Genomic DNA, 21,500 nt, shown 5'->3' with positions numbered 1-21,500 from the left:
TTAATGCTGGTGCAATACTAAGCTAGTAGTGTAAATGCACCAATATTCTTTCCAATGTACTTATTGAGGAATTGCACTGTGAAATTAAATTGTTAGATTGTACATTTATAACTGGCAATCTACAGTAGAATTTTCTTGTAACCCGTTTTCTCTAGTAACCAGAAGTGCATTTCTTTGCAATAAATATAATTTTACATCGAGGAGAGAAGAACTTGAAAATTGCTGGCTTTTCGTGATATTTTGAGCAGTCCTCATGTCAGACAAATGTACAAGCATGTACTTTGCCAAATACGTGCTTGAAATCAGACCAATTTGTCAAGGTTATGTGATGTTCTGAACATTGGCAGACTATGATTAATGAGCAACTTTCAAGGAGTTACGCACTTCCCTGATGAAATATGATTGTACTGGCAGTGATTCAAATGTTAACTAAATGGTTTAGCCTTCATTAAATTGTGAACCTAGCTGTAGCTTATTGCAGTGCGTGAACTCAACGCTGTTGCACCAAAACAGCCATAACTTTCAAGTGCTCTACATATCTTTGCTGCAACTTTAAAATGGGCCTTGGTTATAGTGTTAGAGAGTAAGTACTTTTCTTCCTCCCTGCAAAATTACATGTATGAATCAGAAGATTAAATGTGTGATATTTTAAGCACTCAAATTTTATATTCTGAATGTTTGTATAATTGTTCAATTTTCCATTTGTTGAAATTTTCCATTTGGGCGGCACAGTGGCGCAGTGGTTAGCACCGCAGCCTCACAGCTCCAGCGACCCGGGTTCAGTTCTGGGTCCTGCCTGTGCGGAGTTTGCAAGTTCTCCCTGTGTCTGCGTGGGTTTCCGCCGGGTGCTCCGGTTTCCTCCCACTTCCAAAGACTTGCAGGTTGATAGGTAAATTGGCCATTGTAAATTGCCCCTAGTGTAGGTAGGTGGCAGGAGAAAGGTGGGGATGTGGTAAAGATTATGGGATTAGTGCAGGATTAGTATAAATGGGTGGTTGTTGGTCGGCACAGACTCGGTGGGCCGAAGGGCCTGTTTCAGTGCTGTATCTCTAAAATAAAAATGTTTTTTAATTTTAAAAAAAAAAGATTTGTTTACAAGCTGATTCCTTTTTGTGTGAATAAAACTAATGATACCACATTGCTGGTCTCAGATGAATAGCTGTGAAGTGCAGCTGCCAAAATCCGATTTTTACTGTACCTGACCCACTCATTTTGTGTCCATCAACCTGCATGTAGAGAACTCCACTTCTCTACAGTTTTTTAATGTTGGGAGAGAGCGGATGGGAGTCTCCTTTCTCATAACATCAGAGTGCCTTGGCAATAAGTTTATAAATTGCCCAAGACTTCTAGTAAACTGGTAGAATTAATTTTAATTCCAGCTTTACAGTGAACTGGCACTATGCTGCAGTTTAGCTGAAGAAGACAATATGCCCTACCAAAAAGCTACACCTATTGCATCTAAATTATTAGCACACTGTTACTCTCAAAGGAAATTTCTGTCCATGTTCTGTATGCTACTTCAGGAATAGTATTTGAGAGAGACGGATGGAAACTGGGGTTAGATTTCTCTTCCATGTTCTCACTGTCATCTATGACTTAGAACCTGCCTGTGCTCCTCTTTCTCCTGCTATCAGAATATATTGTATTTTTTTTAAAGCAGCTTTAAGACATTGGATATGCATAGACTTGAATTCGATGCAACAGATGACAGAGAGGATCTCGGAGGCACATGGGATATGGAAATACAGGAAAATGCAGTCAAGAGCTAGAAGCTTAGGCTGGAGGGGAAATTAACAGAGTTTATATCTTTCTCCATGAATTTAATCCAAGTTAAAATTTTATCACTTCAGATGTTCTGCAACACCAGACCACACTGTATCTTGACTTTATTTTCCTGAAAGAGAAATGAAAATATGCAAAAAGTACCTTATGATCAAAGTAATAAGCAGCACAGCAATATTCGAATGTGTTAATTAAATAGAACTGGGACTAGACATTAGAGCACTGACTTGAAAAATGCTCGCTCAGAATCTGACCAGGAGATTGGTTTGCTGTGGCTTTTGGCATCACATTAAGTATGCAGGAACAGTGTTCCTTATACAGACTTGTAGCCAAAAGAAATGGGAACATAAGCAGCATGTATTTCAGTGTTTAACAAAAGACTGGATGCAAGTTACCTTGTATAATTCCCACCGACAGGACAGACCAACCAGAGATGGCGACACAGTGATATACAGTCGGGAGGGAGTTACTCTGGGAGTCCTCAACATTGACTCCGGACCTCATGAAGTCTCATGGCATCAGGTCAAACATGGGCAAGGAAACCTTCCTGTTGATTACCATCCACTGCCCTCCTTCAGCTGATGAGTCAGTACTCCTCCATGTTGAGCACCACTTGGAAGGAGCACTGAGGGTGGTAAAGGGCACAGAATGTACTCTGGGTGAGGGACTTCAGTGTCCATCACTGAGTGGCTGACAGCACCACTACTGACCTGGCCGAGTCCTAAAGGACATAGCTACTAGACTGTGTCTGCGGCAGGTGGTGAGGGAGCCAACAAGAGGGAAAAATGTACTTGACCTCGTCCTCACCAATCCGGTTGTCGCAGATGCATCTGTACATGACAGTATAGGTAGGAGTGACCACCGCATAGTCCTTGCGGAGACGAAGTTCCGTCTTCACATTGAGAATACCCTCCATCATGTTGTGTGGCACTAACACTGTACTAAATGGGATAGATTTTGAACAGATTTAGCAACTCAAAACTGGGCATCCACGAATCACTGTGGGCCATCAGCAGCAGCAGAATTGTACTCAACCACAATCTGTAACCTCATGGTCGGCATATCCCCCACTCTATTATTACCATCAAGTCAGGGGATCAACCCTGGTTCAGTGAAGAGTGCAGGAGGGCATGCCAGGAACAGCACCAGGCACACTTAAAAATGAGGTGTCAACATGGTGAAGCTATAGCACAGGACTACATGCATGCCAAACAGCGGAAGCAGCATGCGATAGACAGAGCTAAGTGATCCCACAATCAACGCATCAGATCCAAGCTTTGCAGTCCTGCCACATCCACATCCAGTCGTGAATGGTGGACAATTAAACAACCAACAGGAGGAGGAGGCTCCACAAATATCCCCGTGCTCAATGATAGGGAGCTCAGCACATCAGTGCAAAAGACAAGGCTGAAATATTTGCAACTATCTTCTGGCTGAAGTGCAGAGTGGATGATCCATCTCTGCCTCCTCCTGAGGTCCCCAGCATCAAAGATGCCAGTCTTCAGCCAATTCGATTCACTCCACATTATATCAAGAAATGGCTGAAGGCAGTAACAAAAAGCAAATGGCAAAGAAGAATCGCTGTAGATAGAACAAGTTTTCAAAAACTTTTTCAAGGATTGAAAATATTAGTTTCAGTTCCTGGCATTCAAGCTGTAGAAATGTGGGTCTAGAGTATAAAGTATGCAGATGTACAGAAATATGCGGTTTACATACCCGGTATTCAGTCCACCCACACTGAAAATAGAGGCATCAACAAAGGTAGTAAGAGCAATTCTTCAGAACAAGCTATATTTTGTCTCAATTCTGTTTACAGCAACATGAAATTAAAACATACTGCTATTTTATTAACTTCTAGATTTTTATTCACAATTGTTTGTACATGAATAGTTACTTTATTTGTATTGAAATATGACCGGTATGTCTGGAAAAGAAGAAAAATCTGGGTCAAACCTGTTGTATCTTTATTTGCATTGTATTAAAGGATGTGGGTAGTAATTTTTCAATGTGGCTAATCGTATATAGAGGTCAGAATTTTAATTTAGTTTTAAAAGTTCACATTTGTTTCCAAATTGCAGTTTTCTCACTAATTTGATTGGATAATAACCATCCATTTATGCCAAACTTTATTTTTAGTTCTAAAATGAAATGATGTCCATTAAGTGTATAATATCTTTTGTAAGACTGCCTAATCCTGTGTATTCTTGAGAACCCTTGAGCCCCCTGTCTGTTTGACAGTATAAAATTAAATTTGCCTCTGCTTGTAGCTAGTGTTGCAGTTCCTGCTGTGTAAATAGTTATTGTAATTCTATTGTGTTCTGTTAAAAGTATTGACAAGTTCATACAAATGTTCAGTTTCTCAGAAATTATATTACAACATTGGGATTACTTCACTGAAATAGATAACATGGCATGTAAATTCAAACTCTGGATCGTTCCTACAACCTGTTTTAACAGCAATTTTCCCCTTCCCTCTACTATCCAGGGTAGACCACCTGTATGCATTCTTTGTTCAGTGGTCACCAGAAGTATATGGGAAAGATGCGAAGGACCAGGGTTTTGTGGTGGTGGAGAAGGATGAGCTGGAAGTGATTGACAATTTCTTCAGTGACCCAATTCCTAAAAGTTGGGAGGTAGGTTATATTGGATGATTGTATTTCAGATTTCTAAATTTTAATCTTTAGAAGTTTTTCTTTTCGATTTATAATCTTAAACGGATTCCTTGTCGCTGGAAATCTGAGCTAATGTGTGCACTCGTAGCTATACCCAGGTATGTGCGTTGAAACAATATCAAATAATTTTCCCCTCCATAGGAATCTAAAATTGCTTTCTTGCATATAAAGCTTTTTCGGTAGCCCTCTGCAAACCATCTTCCATTTGCATATTATTGTGGTTAAAATATCAAGAGCAGAAAGCAGAACACAAATGGAACTTTCCTTAAGCACCTAAGTGTGGGCTGCTGAAACTGATGTTTGATAAACAGTCAGAGTATGATGAGAACAGAATTTCCATAACAGGGCTGTTAATAAACCCCTAAGGAAGTGTACTTTTATTGGCCTAGTTGGACAAGTCACCGGTAAGGAACAAATAATGATTTTTCATTTTCTGTAGATTTTAGTAGTGATAATTTTACTGTGTTGAGTCCATCATTGCCTGAAATGGACCCATCTGTTATCCAAGATGGAGAGATGACATGCATGTTAAATAACAGTATCCTCTTCCTAGACTTTTGACAGACTTGTATGAAAATCTGTGTTTATTTTTAAATACTCTACTTTAACTTTTGTTTTAATGATTTATACTGCTGTAATGTGGCAGAGCTGTTTCTAACTAGGTATGTAATTTGAAATATGTCACCTTTTCTGAAATTAAGCAAGTCCCAAGCAGAAATAGAGCAATTCTGGGTATCTGAGAAAGAAGTTAAGGACAAGCCTGTGCATATGTTGGTCTGCAAGTTTTCATTGCCCTAGACATCCATCTGTATTCAGGTTAGGGTGGTCTGATTGTCGACTTCTGTATGACAGGATGTAGAAACACTGATCAGATGATTATTCACATCTACCTGGCAACTTGAGAAGTGGTGTATTTTATTAAAGTAGAACTACAGCTGTGCTAATTATCCTGAAAAACAAGTGCCTTGTTGCTCTACTTCTGGAACGTAAAGATGTTTTTAAACTTTCAACCTACATTCATTATTTTAGCTGAGAATCTCACATATACAATAATACCAAAAATTCCATAGCAGGTAAAATACTCTACTATAATGCAGATCAAATCAAACTGGTGAAATCTCTTCACTCTATGAATGCTTGTTTTACAGTGTTATTTCTAAGAATTATGTGAATGAATGAAATGGTGAAGCAGCAGTGGTTCAGGCAGGAGTCGTGGATCCGTTTTGGACAGAAACAGCATACAGTAGTTTTTAAGATAAATCAAGTTGTTACATGAGGGATAGATGAAGCAGGATAGAATCAAATAGATTAGCAATTAACATAGAGGAAGTCATTAAAGTTGGTTTAATTAGATAGGGAAGGAATATGAGGTTGACTATAGGTAACTAGAGCTTAGAGGATGGTCAGGAGAAGGGACAAATGTCAAAGTAAATGCAAGCTAAGGCTGTTGTCACAATTGTTGCCACACTTCTGTGTTGACAGTTACCATTGTAAATTGCTAATATCTCCCACTCTATTTCGTTATATCAACTGTCAGCATGGTTGCAGTTTGTGGCATGGTGGAGGAATTGCTGAAGTTTTGCACCCAACACTATTTCCATCTTTTTAAGTAAGAAAACTCTTCTATTCATCAACAGAACATGGGCAATGTCCCAATATTCTTTAACAAAAAAAATGTTACAAGAAATGCCTGCACCTGAATGTTAAAAGCTTGAGTCAGAGGCAAAGGTATCAACAAGAAATTGATAAAGGATTGTAGAAACTCTAAAAGATGGAATGAATTCAATATTCAGGGGTCTAAGATGCTTAGGAAAAATAGAAAGAATGGAAGATGAGCAGTAACTTTATGTATTCAATAAATTTTAACATTTAAAGAGCTTGATAGTCCAGGGAAAGACACAATAAGGAATGAAACTGGACAGATCACCCGGCATCGACCTAGGCACCGGAAATGACAACGGCAAACCCAGCCATGTCAACCCTGCACAGTGCTCCTTACTAACATCTGGGGGCTTGTGCCAAAATTGGGAGAGCTGTCCCACAGACTAGTTAAGCAACAGCCTGACATAGTCATACTCATGGAATCATACCTTGCACGAAATGTCCCAGACACCACCACCATCATCCCTGGGTACGTCCTATTCCACCAGCAGGACAGACCCACCAGTGGTATACATTTGGGAAGGAGTTGCTTTGGGAGTCCTCAACATTGCTTCTGGACCCCATGAAATCTCATGACATCAGGTCAAGCATGGGCAAGGAAACTTCCTGTTGATTACCACCTACCGCCCCCACCTCGGCTGATGAATCAGTGCTTCTCCATGTTGAGCACCAATTGGAAGCAGCACTGAGGGTGACGAGGGCACAGAATGTACTTTGGGTCGGGGACTTGAATGTCCACCACCAAGAGTGGCTCGGTAGCACCACTACTGACCGAGTTGGCCGAGTCCTAAAGGACATAGCTGCTAGACTGTGTCTGCAGCAGGCGGTGAGGGAGCCAACAAGAGGGAAAAACATACTTGACCTCGTCCTCACCAATCCCATTGTCGCAGATGCATTTGTCCATGACAGTATAGGTAGGAGGGACCACAGTACAGTCCTTGTGGAGATGAAGTTCTGTCTCCACATTGAGAATACCCTCCATCATGTGTGGCACTTACCACCGTGCTAAATGGGATAGATTTTGAACAGATCTAGCAACTCAAAACTGGGCATCCGTGAGGCACTGTGGGCCATCAGCAGCAGCATAATTGTATTCAATCACAATCTGTAACCTCATGGCCTGGCATATCCTCTACCATTATGATCAAACCGGGTGACCAACCCTGATTCAATGAAGAGTGCAGGAGGGCATGTCAGGAGCAGCACCAGGCATAGCTAAAAATGTGATATCAGCCTGGTGAAGCTACAACACAGGACTACTTGCATGCGAAACAGTGGAAGCAACATGCAATAGACAGGGAGGGCTAAGCGTTCCCACAACCAACGGTTCAGATCTAAGCTCTGCAGTCCTGCTACATCCTGTCGTGAATGGTGGTAAACAATTAAACGACTGACAGGAGGATGCTCCACAAACATCCCCATCATTTATGATGAGGGAGCCCAGCACCTCAGTGCAAACGACAGGGCTGAAGCAATTGTATCCATCTGAGTGGATGATCCATCTCAGCCTTCTCTTTGCGTTCCCCAGCGTCACAGATGCCAGTCTTCAGCCAATCCAATTCACTCCACTTGATATCAAGAAACGATTGAAGGCTATGGGCCCCAACAATATTCTGGCAATAGTACTGAAGACCTGTGCTCCAGAACTAGCCACGCCCCTAGCAAAGCTGTTCCACTACAGCTCCAACACTGGCATCGACCTGGCAATGTGGAAAATGTCCGATGCACAAAAAGGACAAATCCAACCCGGCCAATTACCACTCTCAGTCCACTCCCAATCATCAGCAAAGTGATGGAAGGTGTCGTCAACAGTGCTATCAAGCGGCACTTGCTCAACAATAGCCTGCTCACTGTTGTTCAGTTTGGGTTCTGCCAGGGCGATTCAGTTCCTGACCTCATTACCGCCTTGGTCCAAATATGGACAAAAGAGCTGAGCTCCAGAGGTGATGTGAGAGTGACTGCATTTGACATCAAGGCAGCTTTTGACAGTGTGGCATGAAGGAGCGCTAGCAAAACTGGAGCCAATGTCAATCGGGAAAACTCTCCACTGGTTGGAGTCATACCTAGCACAAAGGAAGATGGTTGTGGTTGTTGGAGGTCAATCATCTCAGTCCCATGACATCACTGCAGGAGTTCTTCAGGGTAGTGTCCGAGGCCCAACCATCTTCAGCTGCTTCATCACTGACCTTCCCTCCATCATAAGGTCAGAAGTGGGGATGTTTGCCGATGATTGTGCAATGTTCACCATTCGTGACTCATCAGATACTGAAGTAGCCCATGTCCATATGCAGCAAGACCTGGACAACATCCAGGCTTGAGCTGATAAGTGGCAAGTAACATTTGAGCCACGCAAGTGCCAAGCAATGACAGTCTCAAACAAGAGAGAATTTAACCATCTCCCCTTAACATTCAATGGCATTACCATTGTTGAATCCCCCGCTATCACTATCCTGGGGGTTACCATTGACCAGAAACTGGACAGGACCAGCCACGTAAATGCTGTAGCTACAAGAGCAAGTCAGAGGCTAGGAATTCTGTGGCGAGTAACTCACCTCTTGTCTCCCCAATGCTTGTCTACCATCTACAAGACACAAGTCAGGAGTGTGATGGAATACTGCCCACTTGCCTGGATGGGTACAACACTCAAGAAGCTCGATGCCATCCAAGACAAAGCCGCCCACTTGATTGGCACCCCTTCCACCACCAATGCACAGTTGCAGCAGTGTGTGCCATCTACAAGATGCACTGCAGCAATTCACCAAGGCTCCCTTGATAACACCTTCCAAAGCTGTGACCTCTACCACTTAGAAGGACAAGGGTAGCAGATGCATGGGAACACCATCACCTGCAAGTTCCCCTCCAAGCCACATACCATCCTGACTTGGAAATATATCACCGTTCCTTCACTGTCGCCGTGTCAAGAACCTGGAACTCCCTTCCTAACAGCGCTGTTGGTGTACCTACACCCCATGGACTGCAGCGGTTCAAGAAGACAGCTCACCACCACCTTCTCGAGGGCAATTAGGGATGGGCAATAAATGCCAGCCTAGCCGGCGATGCACGCCACATCTCCCGAACGAATAAAAATAAAACAACAAGCTAGCCTGTTACACTGGTCCAATGTTGCAATGAAGAAAGGCTAGTCTATTCTTAATTTTAAGTTATTTTTGGGTTAAATAATTCAAATTATGCTATTGGAGTAAAACAGTACATCTTTAGTGCAATTCAAATTACGCAGCTTCACCATAATAAGACTAGACTATATAAAGAAGGCATCATTTGCAATGTAAAATACCAAAGTTGCTATATCGGCAAGCTCTTAATTAAGCCCCCTTTAAAAAAAAAACAAAGCCATATTTCTGTTTTCCAGTAGCAGTTAACCTCTTGAATAAACCTACTGGGCCTAGATTTGCTCTAGCAGGACATCTCACGATGTGACTGCTAAGGTAAACTTTTGCTGTACCCTTTATCTCAAAAAGTTGCTGGAAGTGTGAGTAAGGCCAGCAGGGCATCTGGGACCTTAGTGAACAATGGGACCAACAGTGTATCTCCTTAGCCAGTTAAATTTAAGGATTGAGAAAGAAACAGAGGAAGGACTGAGAAGGAGGGTAATTTATAATGGGTGAATTCAATGCCAAATCAGCTACAGAAAGAAATAGAGATAGAAATAACGATTGAATTCAGAGAGCAAAAAAAGACAAATGAAAAGTAAGATTTTTTTAATTTACATTTTAAAATCTCCAACAACATGGTACTCTAGGGGTTACCAAGCATCAAAAAGCATTCTTGAAAGATTGACACTCCACTGTTTTAATTGTTCACTTTCTGGGCCAGAGAGGCTGATTGGCAGTCATTAACATTTATCACATTGCACTATGAATTACTAGCTTAACTTTCTGTGGCAAGTTTAATGGGTAGTTAATGTACAAATGCAGCAACTTGATGAAACTGATGGAAGTTTTAGGGTATGATTCTGTTTCTGCAAAGTTAACGGAGGAGTGGTGAAAATCATCCAGCAACTTGTGATTCACAGTTCACGGGGTATCTCTTCTCCCAACAATTTACTAGCCAATTTGCACCTTAATAATGGAGTGCATTCACACGCTGCTTTTTGTTCAGCAAATTCCGGTCCACTGTGCTTATTTAACATCAATCACACATTGCAGCCTCAAAGGGATACACACTTCACTTTGCTGGCTGAATAATACATTCTGTTTTATAGTATAATTTTGCTAGCTTTATTGAGCGGTGTATCCTCTGAATTTCCATTTGCACATAAAAAGAAAATGCATTGATATATAACACCTTTCGCAAAACAGTTAACACCCAATGAATTACATTTGAAATATGGTCGCTGTAGTTACATAGGTGAACGTGGCAGCCAATTTGCACACAGCAAGGTCCCACAAACAACAGTGAGATAAATGACCATTTAATCTGGTCATTTGGTGGTTGACCGTTAAAAGTTAACCAAGATGCCAGGAGAGCTTCCTTGCCCCTCTTCAAATAGTGCCGTGAAATCTTTTACATTCAGCTGAACAGGACAGGTTTAACAACTTGTCTGAAAGATGGCATCTCTTAACAATGTAGATTATATGGTCAAGTCTCACAGTGGAGTTTGAACCCATGATCACTTGACTCCAAGATGAGAGTGCTACTACTAACACTAGCTAACACTTTTTATTTGAGTGTTCTTATAGTATGTGTTGTACTTAAATTTACCTATAGTACAAAAAAAGGCTCACATTTCCCAGAAAACAGATTAGAAAACCATTAATGATCAATGCAGTTGGATACTATAATGGAAGAGTGAGGGAGTTAGAGGGATGATCTTTGATTATCACCTTTGCTCATTCCTGATTTTTTTTTTCTTGTATCCATAGCAAAGAGCCACCTTCAAAAACTTGTACTGCTGCCTTGAATTTTATTATTTTAACATCTGGTCTTTAGTAAAATTCCCCAAGTATTTTTCTCCAACTTAGCTGCAGGCTGTTGATTCACCACAAAAGAAGTTAGCTACTTTCAGTTCTCCTCACACCTTATTGTGTCTGGTTTGACCAAGCTGACCTTCTGTTAAGGTTTTTTTTTGAAGGATGGAAATCTTTTTTTGAAAATTTCACAACTCTGCAATTTGTCCCTATCAGTTTTCCTTCAATAGACTGTTTAAATGTAAAACATTGAAAAGGGGAGCTTCAATTTTAGTATCCTTGTTATATTCACTCCAGCAAGGGGATCTTAAGTCATCAATAATCCTATTATACTGATGTAAATTATTTTTGTAATCGCAATCATGTTGGAAATAATTCCAACATGTTATTATCTATCATAATTTCATATCACAATCTAATCACCAGAATTCAGAAAAAATATTTTACTTCCATGAACAAGGAATGAATGACTAGGGTCAATTTGCAGTGTACTACCTCTCCTCTTAATAGTTGTTTTGCAGAGGACCTTTATGTTGGGCTACCATTCTTTACCTGTCCAGCTGTGGGATATTATTGGAGCTAAGATTCTATCCTTTTCCCTGGCGTCGAGAGAGGAGTTGCTGTTGAATGTTTATGCACAAGTAAAAGGATCATTTGGTAACTCCTCATGAACCAGAGTACGTCTAAGCCCTGGAGTTTACTGTACAATACTGACTCTTCAACCAGACATTCCTTGGGATTTTGGCCTTCAACAAAATTATTGTAAACTGGCCTAAGCCTCTAGGAGGTGTGAACAGAGCAAATATGACACCCTTTTTAAAGTTTTATTTTGAATACTATTTGCAGATCATATCATTTGTGTCAGCATCACTGTTTTTGAAGTAACAATTAATTTGGAAAATACTCCCTGATTTTAGAAAAGGCTTCTTAAAGCGATCATGCAAATAATTCTTCAAAAAAAAAAATGTAATTGTTCAGAAATATCAGGTTAAATGTTATGGAATCCTGCTCCTGGTGTGTTGTTTCACCCAACTGGGTTGTAAGTTTAGCTGAGCGCACTCAAGCCTTGAAGTGGACAGATTGGGGTTCAAGCATCATTCTAGGACTTGAACAATTAATCTCTGCTGATACTTCACTACATTAAAGAGGACTGTCATATTGTTGGAGTTGCCTTCTTTCCGAGATAGTTGATGTAGATTTAAAAGATTCCACATTGCTGTTGTAAAAACAATAGGGAGTTCTCCTGGTTTCCTGGCCAACATTTATCAACATTCAACACGACCAAAATCATATTAATTGATTTTATTTTATTTGTGGAATCTTACTGTGTGCAAATTGGCTTCTGTGTTTGCATAATGATGACTAAACTTAAAAGTAATTCACCGGCTGTGAAGCACTTTGGGGCATCCGGAGGATGTAAAGGGCCCTGTACAAATGCAGATTCTTTTCTTTATGGTGGGAATTTGGACATGGAAGCCAAATTCCTGATGCAGAATGTTCAATTCATGACATCCAGGCAAAGATCCACATCAGTAACACATTTGTTACATTTATTCTGCAGTCTGTTTTGTTAATCTGTCCTTTTGATGCATGTTTCAACTTTTGAAATATACAGGAAGTGATGTGTAGAAACTGGCTACTTTCCAGTTCTGTTTTAACTCCTTAGTAGGAATTTACCTTATGGAGAAGTAAATTTACTCAAGATTGCTGTGGTACATTTGCAACAATATGAGAGTTTAAAAAAAAACTTGGCACAAAGTGCTGTAGCATTACTTTTGGATAAATCATTCAAGTTGAGAAGACCTGGCTTGTCCATCGAAGAATGTGCATTTTTTTCTACATGTTGTCACTGTGTGAAGACATGAAACAAATTGTATAGCACTGGGAACAGCTGATAGTTGGCATTTACTTTGGATCTGATACAAAAGCAGACTCTTCGTATAATCGGAGTCATTATAGGGTCAGTGATAGGAAACACATTAACACTGGTTCTGAAAGTTAGCAAATTCCCTCAGCTTTTTACTTGCACTAAAATCTATCTTGAAGGTATTTGCAAATACCATATTTTCTAAAACGTTTTAAAAAATGTAACATTTATTGCAGTATTTTATAAACTATTTGCATCTTGATTCTGTACTCCCATTTTTAACTTGGGGCATGAAGTGGGTGCAGGAGTCAAACTGTCTGCCTCCCACAGAGCATGAAGCATGAAATATTTTAACTCCTGGGTCTCATTTAAATGCTCCTTAAGCCAATAGGCAGGAGTCTAAATTGATGGGGGGCTATCGTGTCACCACCAGGGATTCATGGAAAGGGTTCTCAGCAAGGTAATTCAGGAATAGAAGGGAATTGGGAAAATTTGAGCGTGAAGGGAGGAGGCAGGAGGTATATCTCCTCCTGAACAACAAGTAACCTTTAAAAGGTAGGGAAAGAATGTGCCTACTCTGGCCTGGAAAGCATTTGCTGCCCATTTTAACTTGGGTTTTAGACTGTGCAGCTGTCAGTTTGGCATGAGGTTGAAATGCCATGTACATTCTGACAATCTCACTGGGATGCAGTTTTGCCATTTAAATTAGGCCCCTGCTCCTCTGGGCCGGCAGCTGCCTTGTGCCTGAATTCAAGCTCGTTAAGATGGTGGCAGGGGCGGTTTTGCATGAACTCTTTTCCACCCAGCTACCCCATCATCTTGACCCCACGTACATCATTCCCACCAGCCAAAAGGTGTTAAAAATTCCCCTCTAATCTTCCTAAAGTCCCATTCAAAGTGATGCAGGCAGCATGCAAACTTCATGTTGCCTGCTAATTTGAATGATTGTGACATGCACCGACCGATGAATGCGCTGCTGGAGTGGCTGCATGCCTCAACAGGGGGCCCCAAGCTCGTGTGAGGCTAGCACCACTTAAACTAGCCAGCACCACTTAAACTAGCCCGCACTACATAAAGGTGAGGTGCATTCTGGCTGCAGCAAGGGCTGAAACCGCTTGGAAAAAAGTGGAAGACCTAGTGAAGCAACGGAGATGGTGCAACAGGCTACAGAACATGCACCAGGCTTTTCGGATGCAGTGTTGGAGGTGTTGATGCAGGAGATCAACAAGAGGAGAGAGATCCCCTTCCCTTGGGGCCATGAGGCTCTCCAGACATGTATTGAGAAGGCAGCGAGAAGAGGTGATATAGTGGTCAATGCCAGTAATCTAGCCCCAAGGACCTGGATGCAGTGTCGAAAGAAGTTTAATGACCTCACGCGAGTGGTCAAGGTCAGTGAATTCAACCTCACATACCTTATCCTACCAACTGCATCACTAGCCTTGCACACTGCTACCTGCTTAAGTGCAGGTAGGAAAATTACCCCCTGAAGAGCTTATGTGGGCAAGGTCTCCTGCTGAGAGCCTTGTTCCCCTTCACTTTCCTTCAGCGAGCACCTAGTCTTCTTTGCTGCCTTTGCTCGGCTCCCTCTGATGCTGCAACCCAACTATAGCCTCCGTGACTGGGAGCAAGCTCAGAGCCATTGGAGTAACAACCAACACCTTCCCATTGCCCAGCACCTCTTCCTGCAAAATTTACCAACTTTTATGAAAACCCAGTACTTTCATAAACTCAACGAGAGCTAGTAGAAAGTAATAAGCGAGTAACCTACAAGCTGGATGAGGATACCTTTTAAGTAGCACTGGTAGGTGATCTTTTATGCTCAGTTGTGCGTGTTTAACAGCGTTACTTCGAGCGGCAAGGTTAAAACTAGCAGTGGGGCATCAAATCAGAGTTAGATGTTGACTGATGTCACAATGTGTCTACTCTGGGATCAGGAACAGCGTGGACGCCATTTTTCTCCTAAACCAAAACTGCCGAAATTTCCGGCCCAGGTGTCTTAACTGCTATTAAACAAATTCAGATTTAAATAAACCAGAGTTCTGTGTCAAAATTAACAGCTTTATTTGGCTGATTATCAAGTTGCCTTAGTTCATTGTTCAAATTGTAAATTTGTTTTGGTAGGTGGACATAAACAATGGATTTAGAAAATATAAAATCAAACTGAGGTGGGGAGAATTGAACCTGTTGCAACTTTAAAGTTATTTTATTAACTGGTATTCACTTGAATAGAATTAATTTATAATTTCATCATATTTTATCCTCGAGGTTCATTTACTCAATATAAGGTTCAATATAAATAAAACTTGAGCAGAGCATGTTTATATTTTTATACAATAGTAAAAGAATAAAAGCATGAAACAGCGTTCTCAGTTGGTCTAACGACATTTTATGATGGGTGTACAGGAAGGGAACTTTGGCTAGTTTCCAGTTTTGCTTGGAGATTGAGCATATTTGGTTTCCGAGCAAAACGAAAGTTACTATGCTAAATGGAAAGTAGCTCATTATGCAGCAACAGCCAATCAAGTACAATGGATTGTAGAAGCAAGCACACTATAAGCAGTTGCGGGCAGTTAAATGATTGTTGCTTCCAAGTGATTGACCAGAGTTTTGTGGAAATCCAGTTGCAGAAATGAGGGGCCCTAGAATACCAACTAATATTAGAATTGTATTCAAAGCAAAGGGAGATGATGGATCCTTTGTGCAGGTCAGTTTTTTTCCTTATTTTAATTTAATTCAGTTTAGGATCTTTTTAAAGCAGAAATATTTTTAAATGCAAGACTAAATATTGTTTCTACTGAGCAATTAGCCATTTTAAGATTACCAAAATCTTTCATTTTTTAATTAATGTTTTGCACAATAGTTTTCCCTCTCAGCTGTTTTGCATATATTTTAAATTGCTCAAAAACTGCATTATGTGTTGTATTTGCAATATTCTCTCTATATGAGCAGTCCTTGCAATTTTTGATTAGTGGAATTAAAATGAGAATAAAGGGAGCATTAGAGTAGGCTTAAAGTTAGCTATTTAAATTTAGTCCTTAGTCTAAAACAGCATTAACCTCCCTAAACAAAAAGCTCTAATCCTAATTTAAATCACTTTACTAACTTGAAATGTTTAAAAGCATTTTTTTTAGGTTTCTGCCTCTGTACATTGCACCACCAGCATTCACCAAGAAGAGGCAAATTAGGAAAGGCTTCTTAAATGTTTTTTCATGTTTCAGTTTTTTTTCACTTAAATAAAAAGCTTTATGTTCTGAGTTGTCATTAGAAATTGAAGTATGTAAAATGTTTTCAGCATTGAACCATTTACTTGTATTTATTCTGGCACAGTAAAAAAACAAATGAAGTGATTTAAAACATTTTCATATACTTCAAAACCCTACTTTTTAACTAATGTATAAAATGAGCAATTTTATATATAAATAAGCTTTTTTGGTTGAATGTAGACTTGCGTTTTGAGGAAGAAGTATCATTTGCATAAATTCAAACAGAAACTAGCTGAAAAATTTATAAATCATCCTTAAGGTCTATTTTGGTGTATTAAATTTTCTCCAATTTTCTTCCTCCCTCATTTGAGGGTGGTGATTAATGCTGGCTTTTTGGACTCTGGTATCTCACCCAAATGTCGTCCCCTCTGAGTTTGAACAGGGTGTTAGCAAGCTATTCAGTCATGAGGAGGCATCATGCCAAGCCAAAAATACTTCTACCCAACATCAATTCCAAGGCACGCTGCAACAGAGCTGCTGGATAGTAGTCAGAAGCAGTCAGCCTTTTTTTTAGCGTATTGGAGGGCAAGGAGTTTTGAAAAATCCTACAGATTTTGTGATCGATTTGTTTTACAGATCATTACGATTGAAGAGGCAAAACGACGCCAGAGCGTTGGCAGTTTTTATGAAGAAGAGGCAGAAGATCTACAGCCTGTTCTTACAGATCCTAGTGAGCTGTTGGAGAGTTTCCACATTGAAAAGGTAAAGATATCTGAAATGCATTCTAGTGGTTGTAGTGTTTTGTGTATAGGGAAATCCACTAATGAAGTGCTGTCCTCTCTGCAGCTAACACAGCACCTTCCTGCAAGAACACAGGGGTATGCTTGGCGACTTATGTACAGTACAGCAGTTCACGGAACAAGCTTAAGGACACTTTACCGCAGTTTGGCTGTTGTTGATACTCCTGTTCTTCTTGTTGTCAAAGACATGGATAATCAGGTAAATAAATTGTTATTTCAGTTATTTAAGGAAATAGGTATGTAACCATAATTGGTAGAAGAATACAAGTCTGAGAATTTAGCAATGGAATAAGTAAGTTTGAAAACTAAGCTTTTGTTCTCTTCACAGATATTTGGAGCATTGGCATCACACCCTTTCAGATTAAGTGACCATTGTTTTGGTACGGGAGAAACCTTTCTGTACACATTCAATCCACAGTTCAAGGCAAGTGCTTACATTTTGCAGTTTTTAAAAAGTTTGGGCAGTTGAGAGAAGTTGCTGACAATCATTTTTGAAAATCATTCACACAGTTCTTTTCAACTTGGAAAGCATGCAAATGATTCATTGACTAGATTTACACCATGCTGTTTAAAATGCAGTGTATGTATCTTAAAAAGTTCTGAATCCATGGTTGTTGGTATTATTTATTGCCTTGTTCGGATGTCTCATTTGAGGAAAAGTGTACTTTTTCAAGCATGTGTTAATTGCACAGTGTGTTTTTTGTAACAAAAGGAAGAATTTCTGCTGCATGCATTTGGGGGAGGATCAGAGCTATTTTATTGGATTCACATACAGCATGTATTTTGCAAGAACAGAACAATGTTTAGTAGGGTAACTGAGGATGGGATAGAAATGCAGCATTCCCAATGTCACCTACATCCTGAGAACATATATAGTTTTCAAAAATCAGTTCCCTAACATGTTTCCGACTGAAACATTTGCTACTTGTATTGTATAAACCTACATTTTGGAAACATTTGAACAGTTTTAATCAATGCATAACGCACAAGTAAAATTCTGTGGTACAGAAACTTGCTGCCTTAGTCTATTAAGTGACGCGACTATAAATTGAATATGTTTTTCATTCAATAGATATTCAGGTGGAGTGGAGAAAACTCATACTTCATTAAAGGAGACCGAGACTCTTTAGAACTAGGTGGGGGAAGGTATGTATCCACTACATACAATAATGTTATCTCAATTACTACAGCTTCTTACAATAGGTTTTCAATTTTATTTAAATAACCTATAAAGTAAATACATTTATATTGTATGGTTTCCGAATCTTTTTTCTTAAAATAATGCAGCCACAATATCACAGTTGATAGTTTTAACTAAAATGATCACACCAGGTGATGTAACAATACTGTACTTGCACAGTTGTAAGTTAAGTGCAGAATTAATGAGCCCCATCAGTCCATTGTAGCACATTTATTTGGGTGAGTTTTGTAAGCTGGAGTATTACACAAAAATGAGGTACTTCAATTTGGTGGAAGCTCATGGTAAAGTGACCTTTACAAAGGGAGAAGATTGTGCTGATACTTTTTTAAAATTTGTAAGAGTGATGGAATCCAGGGTGAATTTTGCACTTATCAAAGTGTAGTGGAATAGTTTTCTATTTTTTGACTTTTTGAACTGAATGTTCAGATGTTGTGTGATTAAGGTACATAGTGACATGTACATGTTACTAAAAAAGTTTAATGGGAGAAAATCATAGCAATTTTTTTTTAAGCTGTGGACTTGCATCTACTGGGAACTATATTAAGAATGACCTGATTCACTTTGGGGACACACGCCTTGTTAAAGAGGAAAGACTTGCATTGATAGCTGGCCTGCATTTGTGTCCAGATACCAGAAATGTAAGAAAATGCCTCCAAGTCCCAGTGGACTTTATGAAGGTTATCAAGATTGAGTATAATAAATGGCCTAGAATTTGCAGTGGTAATGATGATGAAACTGACAGTGTTTGCTGTCATTACTCCACTGAAACTTGACAGCAACTTTGGGAGTCTGCTCATGCGCAGAACAACGTGGAAAGCCAGAAGTTGCTGTCAGTGATTCTACGCTACTCCAGAGGATGTGCTGTTGAGGTCCCGCTAAACTGCAATCCCTAAGCAATCAATGAATTGGCACAAACTTCCACTTTTACACTGTTAGTCTTGCTGTAAAAATCCTTGAAAACGTTGCACTGTGTTGAATAAGATGGAACTGGGTTTTTACACCATGTACTAAGTTCATAATTACTGCTAAACACACTCCGTGGCCCTGAAACGCTAATTTTATATATGTGGAATGTCATATTTATCTATTATAATGCATTAAAAAAAAAATTATTTAGTTTGTTCGGATTAAGATAGAAGTTAGAATATTGCAATCATCATTTATTTCATTATCTGATAATTTAAATGAAAAGTGAAGTCATTCAGTGGTTTAATTTCCTGGTTTGAAGTCTGTGAAAATACTTCAATGTGATTGGCTGCTTGGCTTGCTTACTAACATCACTGCTGCTGCACATCTGGAGATCTCCCTGACTTAGCACCAGATGTAAGCTGCTGCAGAGAGCGCTGTAGTTGCTTCACTGCTGACCACAAAATGCAGTCTAATGTGACGAATAAGCACATACACTATCAATATTGAATTTATTGGTGACAAATTTATGATCCTAATTGTCTAACAATCTCAAAATTTGTATTTCAGTGGCCATTTTGGCTTGTGGCTTGACGCAGATTTATATCATGGACGAAGCAATCCATGTAGTACATTTAACAATGAAACATTGTCAAAAAAAGAAGACTTCATTGTGCAAGATCTGGAAGTGTGGACTTTTGTATAAATTTGCCTAATCTGTTGTTCAGTTCATTGGATGATCTGTTGCCACTGCTAGCTGCCTTATATTGTGTCCAGTGCTCACAATATACTGTAAAGGAGCATGTTTCTGAATGCTTACGCTACAATTTTAAAGCAGAACTACAAAGGTCACAGCTTTCCAGAATGTCAATAATTGGTTTGCATTCTGTCAACTTGCCTGAGACCCTTACATCTGCATTTCTTCATGTGCTAAAGGGAGCCAGTTGAGTCGGTGAAATCTTCTCGACAATGTTTTTGGGTACGAAGGAAGAGCAAAAGAAAACTTTGTCGTGACAGATGTAGTCCCTTCCAAGTGCTGTGTGCTAGCCAAAAAGTGGCTGGCGATAAAATGCTAGTACAGCCAAAGCCATGGTGCAAGGCGGTGCTTTTCAGTTTAAGAGGATATTTAATATAAAAGCATTTTATGACCACATAATGCATGTTGAAGGTACACTGTTCAAGTCTAGTCTTTTTAATTGTTTTACCAGGTTGCTTAAAGTCCTGACTGGAATGTTTAATATTCTTTAGAAATGCTTGTTTGTTTTCCAGTAAGTGAAAGTAAATTTATTGAAAAAGTGACAGTCCTGGGGGAAAAAGGTTGCAATTATGCCAGGATCATTTAAATATTATAGTACAGTACTTTAATTTAATGTAACTTTTATATTTGTTTTTGGTTACATTAAATGTTTTATACCCTGTGTTTAGGGTTGGTTTTGTATCGGTGCAGGCACTGAATGCCATGTTTCAAATCTTTGTTTACAGTTAGCAAAATGATTATGTAAAATACTTGTTTCTTGTGTATGTATTTTTGCATTCATTTGAACATTCCGATGTCTTAAGGGTATAAAGGGAACTGTTAAATACAAACAGGGAATATCATAGCACTTTGAAAGAAATGGTAGTAGCTTTTTGGCACCATATACAGCTTGAATTATAACGAATCAAGTTTACACATACATCATTCTCCCTTCATTTTATTCAATTAATGTGCATTCTGTGCAACAAGGTATAGAGCAAAAATAAATTTTGATTTCTGGATTATTTTGATATGAAGTGGTTAAACATATTTCAAAGAAATAACAAACTTTTTACACTTAAAATGTATGTTATGTAGATTTGATTTTTTTCATCTGGAGCACATAGTTGCAATATTGATAGAAAACAAATACTGCTGTTTCCATAGGTGCCATTTCTACTCTGACCAAAATTCAGGAACAAGAACTAAAGAGCATTTCAATACTATTTAAATTAAAGTCACAAGTTCTCACAAACATTTTTGTATATGTGGCTGTTGCGCTGTTTAAGAAATCTGAACAGAGCACTGAATGTTTCACCAGTTTAGTTTTTTTAAAGTTTAGCATTTGATATGTTAAACAATAGTTTACAAATCATATTGTATGTAATACACTATCCTGTAGCGTTATCAGAGCAAACAAAATTGTAACTGAATTCGGTATCTGTGAATGTCATTAAGAACATATACTGTAAGACTGTTGCAGTATATCCAATAAATCTGTACTTAAAAGAACATCATAGAATGGATGTTTTATATTGGGAGGAAAGAAGCTGATCATACCCATTGTTTGAGTATAAACTCAAACATTAATTAAAAAGTGCTATCTTGTGAAAACTATATTTGTCTTTGTCCTTGCAAAATTGTCAATGGCAGGTAGTTTCCAATAAGTGATATTACAACCCAATGAGAGCTTTTATGACACATTTTATTTGGTTCAGCCTCAAAAGCCACTCCTCTATGCGA

At 39.3% G+C, this 21,500-nt stretch overlaps 1 protein-coding gene across 8 annotated transcripts in view; it reads left to right on the top strand.

Moving 5' to 3' along the window:
• Positions 1-21,269, top strand: part of LOC137359169 (nuclear receptor coactivator 7-like) — a 141,126-nt gene extending 119,857 nt beyond the window's left edge. For 6 of the 8 annotated variants that reach the window (XM_068025276.1, XM_068025269.1, XM_068025257.1 and 3 more), the window contains 6 exons: positions 4,268-4,415; positions 16,751-16,876; positions 16,961-17,113; positions 17,243-17,338; positions 17,987-18,060; positions 19,592-21,269. In XM_068025276.1, coding sequence (XP_067881377.1) covers positions 4,268-4,415; positions 16,751-16,876; positions 16,961-17,113; positions 17,243-17,338; positions 17,987-18,060; positions 19,592-19,727 — 733 coding nt within the window. In that variant the 3' untranslated portion in view covers positions 19,728-21,269. Of the gene's footprint in view, positions 1-455; positions 584-4,267; positions 4,416-16,750; positions 16,877-16,960; positions 17,114-17,242; positions 17,339-17,986; positions 18,061-19,591 lie in introns of those variants that run through there. The other 2 variants (XM_068025282.1, XM_068025261.1) reach the window with 2 other exon arrangements.
• The last annotated feature ends 231 nt before the right edge of the window (positions 21,270-21,500 follow it).

This window comes from Heterodontus francisci, chromosome 3 (genome assembly GCF_036365525.1).
Source record: "Heterodontus francisci isolate sHetFra1 chromosome 3, sHetFra1.hap1, whole genome shotgun sequence".
In the NCBI taxonomy this organism is placed as follows: Eukaryota; Metazoa; Chordata; class Chondrichthyes; order Heterodontiformes; family Heterodontidae; genus Heterodontus; species Heterodontus francisci.
The sequence above is the reverse complement of the archived record's forward strand: the minus strand, read 5'-3'. Positions and strand labels throughout refer to the sequence as shown.